The 14,881-nt window shown below is 42.0% G+C and overlaps 1 protein-coding gene across 5 annotated transcripts in view; it reads left to right on the forward strand.

Moving 5' to 3' along the window:
- ASAP1 (ArfGAP with SH3 domain, ankyrin repeat and PH domain 1) overlaps positions 1–14,881 on the forward strand; it is a 142,718-nt gene that overhangs the window by 116,366 nt on the left and 11,471 nt on the right. For 4 of the 5 annotated variants that reach the window (XM_081874065.1, XM_081874066.1, XM_081874067.1 and 1 more), the window contains 4 exons: positions 513–580; positions 2,461–2,568; positions 7,229–7,460; positions 10,915–11,085. In XM_081874065.1, coding sequence (XP_081730191.1) covers positions 513–580; positions 2,461–2,568; positions 7,229–7,460; positions 10,915–11,085 — 579 coding nt within the window. The remainder of the gene's footprint in view (positions 1–512; positions 581–2,460; positions 2,569–7,228; positions 7,461–10,914; positions 11,086–14,881) is intronic. The other variant, XM_081874069.1, reaches the window with a different exon arrangement.

The raw sequence follows: 14,881 nt of genomic DNA on the forward strand, positions 1-14,881 counted from the left end.
TGCTACTGCTTTCCCAGATAGTGGAAATTCAGAGTAACATTTACAAGGTCAGCTTCCATTTTTTAAAATGTTCCTTCTGAGCCTTTGGACTCTCTGAAGATTCATAACTATACAGCTTTATAATTGAGAAGTAATAGTTGGGGTGTCATTGTAGTACTCCCAAAATAAAGAGCACTCCAGGCTTCCCATATCATTCTTTTGCTTCTGGTATCTAGCTCTCAGCTGCTAACCACTGCACATCAACATTGCTTGCAGAAGAAAAGCAATAAATCCCCTTTCATTCTGTACAACATTCTAGCTAAAACTGAATTCCTTAGTTCTGAACTGTGGTAATTTTGTAAGCTTGAATTGTTCCCATTGTTCAGTGGGTTCTGCTGTTCTCCAAGATCATTCTTCTTGTGCATATAAATAGCTTGGTTTTCATATTCTATTTTTTAAATATAGAGTCCTGGATTTTATTATATTTTTTGCAGCACTGTTTGACTATTTAATATCATATTTCCATTTTCTAGTAAACCAAACAGGAGAGACTGCTCTGGACACAGCAAAGAGATTGAAATCTACCCAGTGTGAAGACTTGGTAAGGGGCGGGGGGGGGGGATGCTATCTTACCCAAATGGAAGTGAGAGGGGAAAGGGTCTGAAAATTCCTCTAATCGTTCTGTAGAATGGTTCCATAGATCCTATTAGTAAAGTTCTGCTCATGGGAGAGCAGGATGGTTTTCACCAGTTCCTCCGGTGCATGCCCCATCTGCTACAGTGAGTTGGAGAACGCTCTGTGCAGCATGGGAGGAAATGGGGATGCCAACAAAAGTTACCTCCTTGTCTCCCTTTTGTGAGTGGCAGCCTCTGCTGACCCCCCAGACCAACTCCACTCGCAGAAGGGTAACTCTGTAACCAAGCCTGTAGGCCTAGTCCAAATCACAGCGTCAGGGAACTGCCATCGGCTCAGAGGCGAGAAATAGAAGGGCAGTTGTGTTACAGGAAGCCTTCGAAAATCTTGCGAAGCCGTTCCTCTTCCGGAGAGGAGGAAAGCCCCACCTCCGGTGGAGAAGAGGTGCAAGGACCAGAGGATGCTAGTGAGAGCCTTAACGCCGCTCCTGAGCAAGCGGGGGGGGGGGAGCATGCCCTTGCCATCGCCCATCCTGCGCAGTAGTCTGGGGCACAGGGAGGGGCGGAAACGGTTGGGGGTAATGAAACTTTTATGTTGGGGGAGGTACAAAAAAAGACCACTCCCGGATTCTGCTAGCGATTGAGCCAGACATGAGCCTTGGGGCTCTTCACTGTAAATGTTGTTGTCGTTTAGTCGTTTAGTCGTGTCCGACTCTTCGTGACCCCATGGACCAGAGAACGCCAGGCACTCCTGTCCTCCACTGCCTCCCTCAGTTTGGTCAGACTCATGCTGGTCTCTTCGAGAACACTGTCCAACATCTCGTCCTCTGTCGCCCCCTTCTCCTTGTGCCCTCCATCTTTCCCAACATCAGGGTCTTCTCCAGGGAGTCTTCTCTTCTCATGAGATGGCCAAAGTACTGGAGCCTCAGCTTCACAATCTGTCCTTCCAGTGAGCACTCAGGGCTGATTTCCTTCAGAATGGAGAGGTTTGATCTTCTTGCAGTCCATGGGACTCTCAAGAGTCTCCTCCAGCACCATAGTTCAAAAGCATCAATTCTTCGGCGATCAGCCTTCTTTATGGTCCAGCTCTCACTTCCATACATCACTACTGGGAAAACCATAGCTTTAACTATACGAACCTTGGTTGGCAAGGTGATGTCTCTACTTCTCAAGATGCTGTCTAGGCCTGTCATTGCCCTTCTCCCAAGAAGCAGGCGTCTTTTAATTTTGTGGCTGCTGTCACCATCTGCAGTGATCATGGAGCCCAAGAAAGTAAAATCTCTCACTGCCTCCATTTCTTCCCCTTCTATTTGCCAGGAGGTGATGGGACCAGTGGCCATGATCTTCGTTTTTTTGATGTTGAGCTTCAGACCATATTTTGCACTCTCCTCTTTCACCCTCAATAAAAAGTTCTTTAATTCCTCCTTACTTTCTGCTATCAAGGTTGTGTCATCTGCATATCTGAGGTTGTTGATATTTCTTCCGGCAATCTTAATTCCAGCTAGGGATTCATCCAGCCCAGCCTTTCACATGATGAATTCTGCATATAAGTTAAATAAGCAGGGAGACAAAATGTAAATAGTCTGCACCAAAATAAAACCTGTAAAACACAGATCAGAGTCCTGCCTGCTTACACTTGAGCAACTGCAACAGCACCTGACACACAGGGTTCTGGGTCTTTTATTTTGTAAAGTAGACTCGGAAAACAAGAATTTAGGGTTTCCTGCTTGCTGTTGATAGTCTAGAATTTGTATAAGTCAAGCCATGGTAAAATTGCCCCTGGAAAGGACACAATTAGTTTTTCTTTAAAGAGGTAATATTAACATTTCCAAAATGCATGTCTTTTCAGCTTTCTCAGGCCAAAGCAGGAAAGCTAAATCCACATGTACATGTAGAGTATGAGTGGAATCTTCGGCAGGAAGAAATGGATGAAAGCGATGATGACTTGGATGACAAGGTAAAGAATAGTCTTGGATCAAATTATTACATTGAATTTTGGGGGTGACTGCACTCTTAGTGCACCCCTCATTCCTTCCTGGTTTCTGAAGTCTGAAGCTCAGTAAGAGCTGTTGCTTTGATCTAATAATTTCTCTCCGTATATTGTTTTTGAGAGGAGTTCTACTTGTTCCTCTTCTACTTTCATTAATATTGAATCACTGTTCTAATCAATTGTTCTTTACATATATAAGTAGACTGCACGTAGGCAATTGTGTGAGAGTCTTAATGTTCTTGTCTGGGAATAGATGGTTCGTGCTGCATGGAGGAGTGCAGAAGGAGGAAGTTTAGAAGCCGAGTTTGAGTCCAAAAATGTTGCTGAAGGAATGCTAAGCTTATCCAGGAGCTGTGGAGAACGATCAACACGTTAGAAAAGAGTAGCTATAATTGCATTAAACCAGTTTTATGTAGTCTGTGGATTAGTAACTGATCTTAATCTCACAAATAGATATTTTCAGTAACTTGTAAATCTGTGGTAGGGAACCTCCAGCCTGCCAGGCTTCTCTCTTTGACCTACAGCATGGTGTGGCCCAAACTATGCTTACCTCTTCCATTGCCTCACATCATATTGTCAAGGAAGAATTGAGAGTACTTTCTAAGGCTGCTCCTGATTCTTCCTTTGCAAGCCGCAAAGTTGAACAACCTGACATCACACAACATCAGGTGCTAGTTTGGCCATAAAGAAGCTTTTAACTAGTGGGCCACGGAAGGTTTCAGACCTACAATTTTTATTTATTTATTCATTCATTCATTCCCTGCCCATCTGACTGGGTTTCCCCAGCCACTCTGTTTAATTCATTTATAAGAACATTTATATACTACCATCTGATTAAGAAAAATATCAAGACAGCGTACAATAAAATCATTAAGCCATCACAAAATCATAAAATATAGAACAAATGATTAACACAAAATGGGGGAAATTCTCAAGCACTTGAGAGGTCTATAGACATACTGAAGATATCATAGATCTAAGGACTGGAAGAGATTAAACATTTACCTAGCATTCAACGAATCATATAAAATTTGTTCTCAGATACAGAATAACTATTTAACTAAAACTGTCAACAAGTTACTGGGACTTAGACGCAAGCTACACAATTTGCAGACATACATAATAGAATCCTGTTGTACACTTTTCCCCTTTTATTTCTTTTTTGAAATAATGGAACGAACAAACTTTGGATCCAACCCTCAGATCAGAGAAGTGGGAGGGGAGTGCTTAACCCTCCTTGTACTTGTAAATTTTCTTCTTCCAATTGCTCCCTCTTCTCATGAGGATCTAAACCTACAATTTGAAACCTGCAGTAGTGGTACACAATTTGGAGTAGAAACAGCATCTCCCCCATAGGGTTCAAAATACACATTTTCCTATGGACGTTAAGCACTATATCTCATTAGCTGCTTCTCTGACAAATTCCTCCACCAAAAGCTTCCTCCACCAAAAGCTCTTTCTCGTCTTTTAAAAATTTTTAATGCTCCATGATATATGTTGCAAAGCTATGTACAAACAAACAGAACTGCATAGTTAATAAACAGAGCTATATTTTGTCCAAGTTTGAACATTATGCTACAACTTGTTTCGCCAAGTGGTTTTAGAGAATTTCTTTTCTGCTGTTGGGAGCAGGTTTGCTCACATAATGGAAAGCTAAATAAAAAAATTCCTTCCAGTAGCACCTTAAAGACCAACTGAGTTAGTTCTAGGTATGAGCTTTCGTGTGCATGCACACTTCTTCAGATACACTGAAACAGAAGTCACCGGACCTTTCTATATAGTGAGAAGGTGGGGAGGGGTATTACTCAGAAGGGTGGTGGGAATGGGTGATTGGCAGATAGCTGCGATGAGCCTGTTGACGACTCTTAACGACTGCAATAGGTCTAACAGGAAAAAGCAAGGGGTGAGAAGGTGAAAAATGGCTTTGTCATGTATAATGAGATAAGAATCCAATGTCTTTGTTCAAACCAGGTCTCTCCATAGTTTTAAGTTTGGTGATAAGTTGCAATTCAGCAGCTTCTCTTTCCAGTCTATTTCTGAAATTCCTTTGTAATAGAACAGCTACTTTGAGATCTTGTATAGAATGTCCTGGGAGATTGAAGTGTTCTCCTACTGGTTTTTCTGTCTTGTGGTTCCTGATGTCGGATTTATGTCCGTTTATTCTTTGGCGTAAGGTCTGGCCTGTTTGTCCAATATAGAGAGCTGAAGGACACTGTTGGCATTTTATGGCATACACAATGTTAGACGATGAGCAATTAAATAGTCCCGAGATGGTATGTGTGATGTTGTTGGGGCCAGTAATGGTGTTGTCCGGGTGTATGTGGCAGCAAAGTTGGCATCTGGGTTTATTGCAGGCTCTGGTGCCTGTGTCCGTGTTAGGTCTGGTTGTAGTATTATTGTGGGTTAGGAGTTGTTTAAGACTGGGTGGCTGTCTGTAGGCAATGAAAGGTCTTCCTCCCAGAGCTTGAGAAAGCTCTCAAGCTCTGGGAGGAAGACCTTTCATTGCCTACAGACAGCCACCCAGTCTTAAACAACTCCTAACCCACAATAATACTACAACCAGACCTAACACGGACACAGGCACCAGAGCCTGCAATAAACCCAGATGCCAACTTTGCTGCCACATACACCCGGACAACACCATTACTGGCCCCAACAACATCACACATACCATCTCGGGACTATTTAATTGCTCATCGTCTAACATTGTGTATGCCATAAAATGCCAACAGTGTCCTTCAGCTCTCTATATTGGACAAACAGGCCAGACCTTACGCCAAAGAATAAACGGACATAAATCCGACATCAGGAACCACAAGACAGAAAAACCAGTAGGAGAACACTTCAATCTCCCAGGACATTCTATACAAGATCTCAAAGTAGCTGTTCTATTACAAAGGAATTTCAGAAATAGACTGGAAAGAGAAGCTGCTGAATTGCAACTTATCACCAAACTTAAAACTATGGAGAGACCTGGTTTGAACAAAGACATTGGATTCTTATCTCATTATACATGACAAAGCCATTTTTCACCTTCTCACCCCTTGCTTTTTCCTGTTAGACCTATTGCAGTCGTTAAGAGTCGTCAACAGGCTCATCGCAGCTATCTGCCAATCACCCATTCCCACCACCCTTCTGAGTAATACCCCTCCCCACCTTCTCACTATATAGAAAGGTCCGGTGACTTCTGTTTCAGTGTATCTGAAGAAGTGTGCATGCACACGAAAGCTCATACCTAGAACTAACTCAGTTGGTCTTTAAGGTGCTACTGGAAGGAATTTTTTTATTTTGTTTTGACCATGGCAGACCAACACGGCTACCTATCTATAATGGAAAGCTGTGTGTGTACATTTAACACTGACATTCTTAAGTACACAGGAGATTAATTTATACCATGGTACCTCGGGTTGCATACGCTTCAGGTCACGTACGCTTCAGGTTACAGACTCCGCTAATCCAGAAATAGTTCCTCGGGTTAAGAACTTTGCTTCAGGTTGAGAACCGAAATCGTGCTCCGGTGGCGCGGCAGCAGCAGGAGGCCCCATTAGCTGAAGTGGTGCTTCAGGTTAAGAACAGTTTCAGCTTAAGAACGGACCTCCGGAACAAATTAAGTACTTAACCCGAGGTGCCACTGTATATCGTTGGGTTGCATGAACCTTTTTCAATTTCTTTCTTGGCAACTTTTTGCATGTATGTTAACAGTACAGTGGTACCTCTGGTTACAAACTTAATTCGTTCCGGAGGTCCATTCTTAACCTGAAACCATTTTTAACCTGAGGTACCACTTTAGCTAATGGGACCTCCCGCTGCCACTGGTACGTGATTTCTGTTCTCATTCTGAGGTAAAATTCTTAACCGGGTTAGCGGAGTCTGTAACCCGAGGTGTTTGTAACCCGAGATACTGCTGTATTCATATATTTCTAAAACGGACAAACAAAGAGGGAACCATATTGGTCCTTCTGAAAAACCCCAAAATTCACATTAGGGACCAACCAAAATTACATAAAATAATGAGCAGGCTTTCTGGCACTCCATAATTCTTCGTCAGGTTGGATATTAAAAAAAGCAGGAGGTGGGAAGATGAGTGAGGGGATACCCAGAAGTATAAAAAGTACAAAATAAGGCTGAATGTTGTGACCATGAGGTCTGCATTTAGTCACCTAATTGAGATTGGGAACTGATTGAATTAATCTCTGCTAGGTGCCGAAGGTATCAGGTTACACCTAATATTCTGGGATAAAGAAGCAGTGGCAGATCCCCCTTTCTTCTTTTTTCTTTTTGAACAGATCACCATTTTTGAAAACATAAAGGCCTACTGTTACCCACATCTGTCTCAGGCCTTAAGCGAAAGACAGTTTCCTGGTTAGACAGAAAGCCCGAAGTAAAGAGAAACATGGCAGTCCGTATATTAGTGAAGCTGGAGATTGATTTTGGGTTGTCTGCTAGGTAAGAGTCAACTGAAGCCAAATTGTATAGTGCTGCCTACTGGTCAGAGGGATTGCAAAGTCTGAGACGCACAGATATATGTTTGTGTAATAGTTCTTTCTCTTTCATCAGCATTACCCTTTAAAAAAACAAACAACTGGATGGTGCACAATTATAATGAGTCTATTAAATTTTCCCACAGCCTAGTCCGATAAAGAAGGAGCGTTCCCCAAGACCCCAGAGCTTTTGTCACTCCTCCAGTACTTCTCCCCAAGACAAAATGGCTCTTCCTGGTCTTAGCACTCCAAGGGACAAACAGCGACTCTCCTATGGAGCCTTCCCCAATCAGATTTTTGTCTCCGCAAGCATAGACTCCGCAACTTCTCCGACAGGAGTAGATGCCCCTCCACTCCCTCCTAGAAATGCTGGTAAAGGTATGTTATTAAATACCAAACACTTGTTGTAAAACTTTTGTGGTTAACTGGGATTTTCCTTTTTTGAAATGTTTTCAGGGCTCAAATGGAAGGTTTATAATTTTCTTTCATAAATGGACAATAATAGTTTGAAGGCTATTAGAAACCTCTTTTGTTAAAACAAAACAAATTCCTTCCAGTAGCACCTTAAAGACCAACTAAGTCAGTTCTTGGTATGAGCTTTCGTGTGCATGCACACTTCTTCAGATACCTGGATACCTTCTTCAGGTATCTGAAGAAGTGTGCATGCACACGAAAGCTCATACCAAGAACTGACTTAGTTGGTCTTTAAGGTGCTACTGGAAGGAATTTGTTTTGTTTTGACTATGGCAGACCAACACGGCTACCTATCTGTAACTGGAACTCTTTTGTTAAAGCACCAAGTATCCAACAGTACTCAGGTGCTTGCTTAACTTTTAAGAAACAGTTGCTTGAGTAAGGTTTGGTTAATGCTCATTCTGCTCACAGTTCTAATGCTAAATTGACTAAGTCTTGACGAGATAAGTACAGCAGACTCTCCATCAGATCACCCCACCTAATCCAGACCATGGTGGAAACAATCAAGTAAAATATTCTATTTCTAGTAGAGCAATGATGAGCAGGTAACCAAGCGGTTCTCCAGAAAGTTAGAACAAAACTAGGACTGAACTGAAAGGGAGAAGGTGACTTTTTGCAAACGGCTTTAGCTAAATTAAAGCTTTCCTTGCCCATGGCGCTCCGTCACTACATTCTAGTGATTTTTCAGAGCTTTGAAAGGGGGGTGGGGTATGCAGGAATTAACCTATTTCAGGATTGCCTCCAATGACATCTGTGGATATTCACATCTCCTTGGCTATGTAGTATTGAGGCATCATTCTTTTTACTGCATAACCCCCAGTTGGCTGGGATCAGCCATGTGAATGATAGCATAGCAAAGAGTTTCTTCACTAGTATTTTCCTGAGTTTGGAGAAATATCACCCACTGGAGCCTGTATCTACCAAAGCAGATGCTTTGCTGATTTAAGTTGTCAAACATCTTTGGAGCTAAGGCACCAAACCAGTTGGCATGGTTTGACTACAGCTGCAATCCTATACACAGTTAGCTTGAAGGGAGCCCCATTGATCTCTGTTGGTCCAGAGTCATTCTGCACAGAAGTATTACTGGGCATGTAAGAAGGTTTATATGAATTATTGTTGTAATCGTCATCCACCTCTACTTGTGTAGACATTTGATTCTATGCTGTTTTGTGTGTTGCACTATTTATTCAAGCTGAATTTGACTTCAGTGTTCCCTTAATTGAAATTTGAATCTGCTGTGGTACCCATGACATGCACTTGCCTCCTAAATGTGCATGCAGCTGTTTAGTTTGCAGTGCAACTTAATGAGCAGCTTGTGTTTGCGATAAATATTAGGTTTGTCTAACTGTACTTGCACCTGTTTTCTCTGGATAATGATAGACCCTTAGACTGTTATAATAGATTTCCCCATTCTTTCTGAGGTGGTGCAACTTTTCACTCTTTAGCCAGGTAGATTGAGATAAACAATAATGGAAGCAATACAGAATCAGAATAATGACTAACATAATATACCTTTGCAATGATAATCCCTGACCTTATGCAGGATGTCACAGTGCAGTGGAACCTCGGTTTTCGAACGTAATCAGTTCAGGAAGACTGTTCAGCTTCCGAAATGTTTGAAAATCGAGGATCAATGGGCAGCCAGCAAAATCCATTGAAAAAAATGAAAAAACATGCAGCGGAAGCCATTCAACTTCCAAGGCGCGTTTGAAAACGGAAGCAATTACTTCCAGGTTTTTGGTGTCCGGGTTCCGAATCATTCGGCTTCCGAGATGCTCAAAAACCGAGGTTCCACATAGTCAAGTGTCTGCATCTTGTTTGTTTTGATTCAAAACAAGCTAAAACATGTTCCTTTAATAAAAGCCATCTTCTAATTTCGTCTAAGATTCAGTGCACTTATTTGTATCATCTACTTTGTATTCAAAGGTGTGCTTTGTAGTAGTAATAATAGTATGTATACTGCTATTTCACTTTATTTCACATTTACCAATGAGAATTTTTAATCGAGCAAGGCAATTTTTGTTTCTCAGAATTTCAGCATCTTTTACTGCTAATCTGTCATTAGAGCATAACATCCACTTCATTTCTTATATGGCGTTGATCTTATATGACAGTATAACGAGGCAGTAGAGTCTCTCTCTTTTTAACGTTTTAATGACAAATTGCATTTGTGTAATGTTAAGCACTTCACAGTGTTATTGTAATCTATAAAACAATCTAGTACATTTGCTATTATCTGTATTATCACCAAATTAGTCTTTTAGCTATGTTTCTTATTTATTTGTTATGGTGTCTATATAGGACACCCAATAAAACTTATGTTTAACATGCTTTTAAGGTTTAAATGTTAAAATAGATGGAAGCAAAACTATTGTAATTTGGATACGCGAGTTTAAACCATGATCTCTTTTATGTATAAATGCCTAAACACACAATGCATTAGCAATGGTAGGATCTGCTATACAGAAAGCCACCAAAGACAGTACAGTAAGCCTGCAACTTACACACATTTAACCTGTGTGCATTCAGTTTTACATGCATGGCAAAAGAAATAAAAAAAGATTAAAAAGGGGAAGAAAGTAGGCCGAGTTCCTCTTCAACCAGGCCTTTGGCTTATTAATATTCTAGGACCTTTTAAATGTATTGGGTGGGGGTCTATTGTTTTGTTCAGTTTTAAATATTCATTTTGTTCTTTTATACTGTATTTTTATCTTGTAAACTGCCCTCAGATCCTCGGATGAAGGGCAATATATAAATTTAATTTTAAAAAATGAATAAAACTACTTTGGCAAGCCCACCCGCCATTAAACCTAGTGAGTATTAACTAGACACAGTTTTGGCTTTAGGCTCAATCCCTGGAATGTACCCCTTGCCTAGGTTGTTGGCTTTCTGTATCTGCTTTCAGTGGTGCATGCTTCCAATCAGCATCTGTTCTTTTCCTCCCTCATTTATTTAAAAAATAATAATAATTTAAAATAGATAATAATAGATTTATTTTAAAATAGATAATAATTAAGTAATTTAAGCACTGTCTGCTGTGACTAAATATTAAACTGAAATTCTGTTAGGGTGCCTTGTCTCTAATATGCCGTGTGTGTGTGTGTGTGTGTGTGTGTGTGTACGTGTACCGTTCCAGTCAAAATACCTACATAGCCAGAAAGGCTTAGAGTGTAATAAGAGTGTTGTTAAAGTTTGGAATTGCTTATTGTTGCTTTTCAGTCCTTTGTTTTAATGTGGTCTGGTGCTTTTTTTTGTTGTTGTTGTTGTTTTGTTTTTGTTTTGTTGGTAGTTCCTTTTGTGCTATTCTAGTTCTAACCCTTCTGTGTGTTGGTAAAAGGCTGTTTGTTTGATTTTACAGGTCCGCCTGGCCCTCCTTCAACCCTTCCTTTAAGCACTCAAACCACTAGTGGCAGCTCCACTCTGTCTAAGAAGAGGCCCCCTCCCCCACCCCCTGGACACAAAAGAACCCTCTCTGACCCACCAAGCCCACTACCTCATGGACCCCAGAATAAGGGCCAAATTCCTTGGGGTGAGTTTTAAAACACTTAAGACAACACTCGGTTGAGAGGGAGATGCTCACATTGGCGCAGTTCAGACATCACACTGAACCTTGGTTCAGGAAGGCTATCCAAGATTCAGCGTAATGTTGGAATTGGGGGGAAAAGCATAATTTACAATTGGCCGGCAAAATTGGTTGTTACAGGGTTAGTGCAAAACCATGGCTGAGTGTGAGGTATGAATCAAACCAGTCGCTGCTAATTATAAATGAATCTCTCCAGCTGATAAGCTTTCTGTGACTTTTCCTGTGTCGTTCTGAAGGCTCATAGCTACCTTAAAAAAGTAAAGGGACCCTTGACCATTAGGTCCAGTTGTGGCCGACTCTGGGGTTGCGGCACTCATCTCGCTTTATTGGCCGAGGGAGCCGGCATACAGCTTCTGGGTCATGTGGCCAGCATGACTAAGCCGCTTCTGGTGAACCAGAGCAGCGCACGGAAACGCCGTTTACCTTCCTGCCAGAGCAGTACCTATTTATCTACTTGCACTTTGGTGTGCTTTCGAACTGCTAGGTTGGCAGGAGCAGGGACTGAGCAATGGGAGCTCACCTCGTCGTGGGGATTTGAACCACCGACCTTCCAATCGGCAAGTCCTAGGCTCTGTGGTTTAACCCACAGCGCCACCCCTCCCCGTAGCTACCTTGTTTAATTCTATTGGTGACAACGTGCAGAAGTAGCTAACACAGTTACCAAACATGTTGAGCTGGGTTCAGCTAAACTGTTGTGCTATTGGGAACCTACTCAACAAGTCTCCGTGGCTCAATGGGGCTTATCTCCCCCTTCCCCCCCCCTGCTATTGGGAACCCACTCAACAAGTCTCCGTAGCTCAATGGGGCTTATCTCTCCCCCCCCCCCCCGGTGCCCCTACAGAATTGCCATTGTGGATCAGGAGACACCCACCCACCAATCAACCAACCAACCAACCATGAATTGCATGCAGGGGGATAGAGGGAAGATAATTCCGTCTGGCATCCGCTGATGGAACATTCATAATAGGGCAGTTAATTATTTCCAATATTTGTTAGCACAGTTCTGTTTAGATTGATAGGAAGGTCCTCTGGGGCAGAAAGAGGGAAATCAAACCAGTTTATGCAGAGCTTAAGGAGTTTGCTTGAAACTACAAAAGCACACCCTTCACAAGATTTTAAAGCTGCTGCTGTCCCTAGGCTACCATGTTGCCTTGTACTCGGCTGAAAACATTCTAGCCTCCATAGTCAGTACTTTACACTGCTAAAGTGCAATAATTAAAGCAGAATTTTTTTCTGTGTCTGGCAAAGTAAATTTCAGGTTTTTCTAAGATTCTCCTTTACTATCATGCAGTCCTGTCTACTCAAAAGTAAGTCCCATTGAGTGCTTGCTCCCAGGTAAGTGTGTATAGGATTGCAGCCTAAATTACTTTGCCACTGGCTTTGTTTGCATATCATAGTAAGCCACAGTCAGTGGCTTACTGGGAGCATACAGATGGCTCATGCTTTACTCCTCCCCTAGTGGGGCCAACAAACCACAATCCCTAACTTGGCATTGTGCTTTATTTTGCACCAGATAAACTATAGAGTGAAGCCAATGCTACATTTTAGCTTGCCAGTTATGGTTGTGGTGTAATGCTATGTCAAGGATCATGGGTTGCTGCTTTCCCTTGCGCTAGGGAAAGAGCGAAGCAAGAGTGGTTTCATTTTCCTGGCAAACCATTAACTATGGTTTACCATGATGCACAAACTGGTCTCGTGTGACATTTCTATACATCAGGTTTGCCTGACAAGTGTATTTTCAAAGCCCTCGACTTTAGTTCTGAACGTGTTCTAAGGAATTACTTGACCTATATTTTCAAATATGATGATGGATTTTGACTGCAATGGCAAAAAGCTTTAACCTGAAAAAGTCTACAATTTGATTTGTACTCAGCCTTTAGGAAAAAAGTATGAGATTTGTACGGTTTTCTTTGGGACTTGATTAATGTCCCCCCCCCCCCCCAAAAAAAAAAAACCAATCCAAGAACAGTTGAATAAGCGGGAAATAGGTGTGTCAGTTTATAGATCAAAATTCCCTTCAACTGTAAGTGGGTGAGCATTGTTACAGGGTTGTTACAAGTCACAGTGACTTGTCATTTTAGGAAGTGAAACTTTATTTTTGTGAATTTCTTCAGTGAGGAGGTTTTTCTATGCAATTTTACACGCAATTGACTTACCAAGCAAAACTAAACTACATTAATTTAATCTTTTTAGCTCCCCTGATTTTTGGAATTTGAAAGTTGAAAAATTCAGCAGGCCCTGTCACGTCCATGTAAACAAGTGAAATTCAGGAATAGGGGGAAATGTTTCTGGCCATACAAAATAGCATTTTGTAAAGGTACTTCTCCTCAGACAAACTATAAGCTGTAACAAGCTTTGTGCAATGTCTGGAGAAAGCTAAACCATGAGCCCAGACGATCCTTCAGTTCAGCACAGTAGCGGAACAACTGGTGAGGAGCAAGGCAGCTATGATCCCCTCTCTGGGAGTCCACATGCTTGTTCACTCTAAGCCACAGTTTGGTTTAGTGTTACATGCAAACAAGGACTGTGGCAGAGCTAACAACAAATGCATTATTCTGTGGGGCTCCCTTTTTGCTGGCATAGCCAATAGTGGATTGTGCACTTGTTTTTTGTGTTGAAAAGTTAATTAGCTGTTGCATGACAAAGGGAAGGCCTATGCTTAGTTAACTGCCCTTTATTCACTAAATTTATTTATGTGTTTGCATCCATGTGCTGCTTGTAACTATAAATCTTTGGCTTGCATCTCTGGCTTGTGTCACCTCCAGACTGAGACAACAAAGATTCTTGTGACACGTTAAATACTAACAAATGTATTGTGGCAGAAAACCATCCTGATTTCGTTTAAGTGGTTTTGTTGTTGTTGTTGTTGCAACAGTCTATAACATTCTCCGAAATTTTTAGATAAAACAGAGATGGCAACTGTTGATTAAACTATAACAGAACTATAATTTTTGGGAAATAACTGGGCAACACATAACTCGGCAACAGATGAGCCGAGTAAGTGAGGTGCTGGGCTTTGAGAAGGAAGTGCGAGGGCTCTGACAGGGTCCTATATTCCTCTCGCCTCCTTTCCAAAGCCTAGCTAGTGCTTTGCCAGTTGTGGAAGGGATGTAGGAGGACTCTAGGACCTGCCAGAACCTCACACCTCCTTCTCCAAGCCTTGTTCCTTGCTTATCTTGGCCTACCTGCCCCCACCCCAACCCAGCGACAAGGCAGTGTGCGGTCCACAGGTTCCATGTCGAAGTACACTTGCAGGCCCACTTGGTATGAAAAGTTAGACCTCCTTGATCTAGAACAGGCATAGGCAAACTCGGCCCTCCAGTTGTTTTGGGACTACAATTCCCATCATCCCTGACCACTGGGATCATGGGAGTTGTAGGCCAAAAACATCTGGAGGACTGAGTTTGCCTATGCCTGATCTAGAACAATAAGAACCTTTCTAGCTATAAAAAGCCTTGGAGTTGACTGCACTCCCAGTAGTGTCCTTTAGAGGGTAGACAAGAACAGGATAATCAAAATAAGGCTTCTTAAACTGGAGGGGATGGGTGGGGACAAAGGAACAAGAGTTACTTCTAAGTGGGGGCCTTGCCCCACTATTTGCAACATACCCTTATTCTCTCCATGGGGCACGGAGAGGCTCGTACCTTCCTCTTGAACCTCCAAATTTTCAGAACTTTTGGCTTTTCTCCATGCTTGGGTGGCCACTAAAGGTGGTCTGTTGTCTTCTGCTGCTCCTCAGTGT

The sequence above is a fragment of the Podarcis erhardii genome (genome assembly GCF_964252035.2).
Source record: "Podarcis erhardii genome assembly, chromosome: 8".
NCBI classification, from domain to species: domain Eukaryota; kingdom Metazoa; phylum Chordata; class Lepidosauria; order Squamata; family Lacertidae; genus Podarcis; species Podarcis erhardii.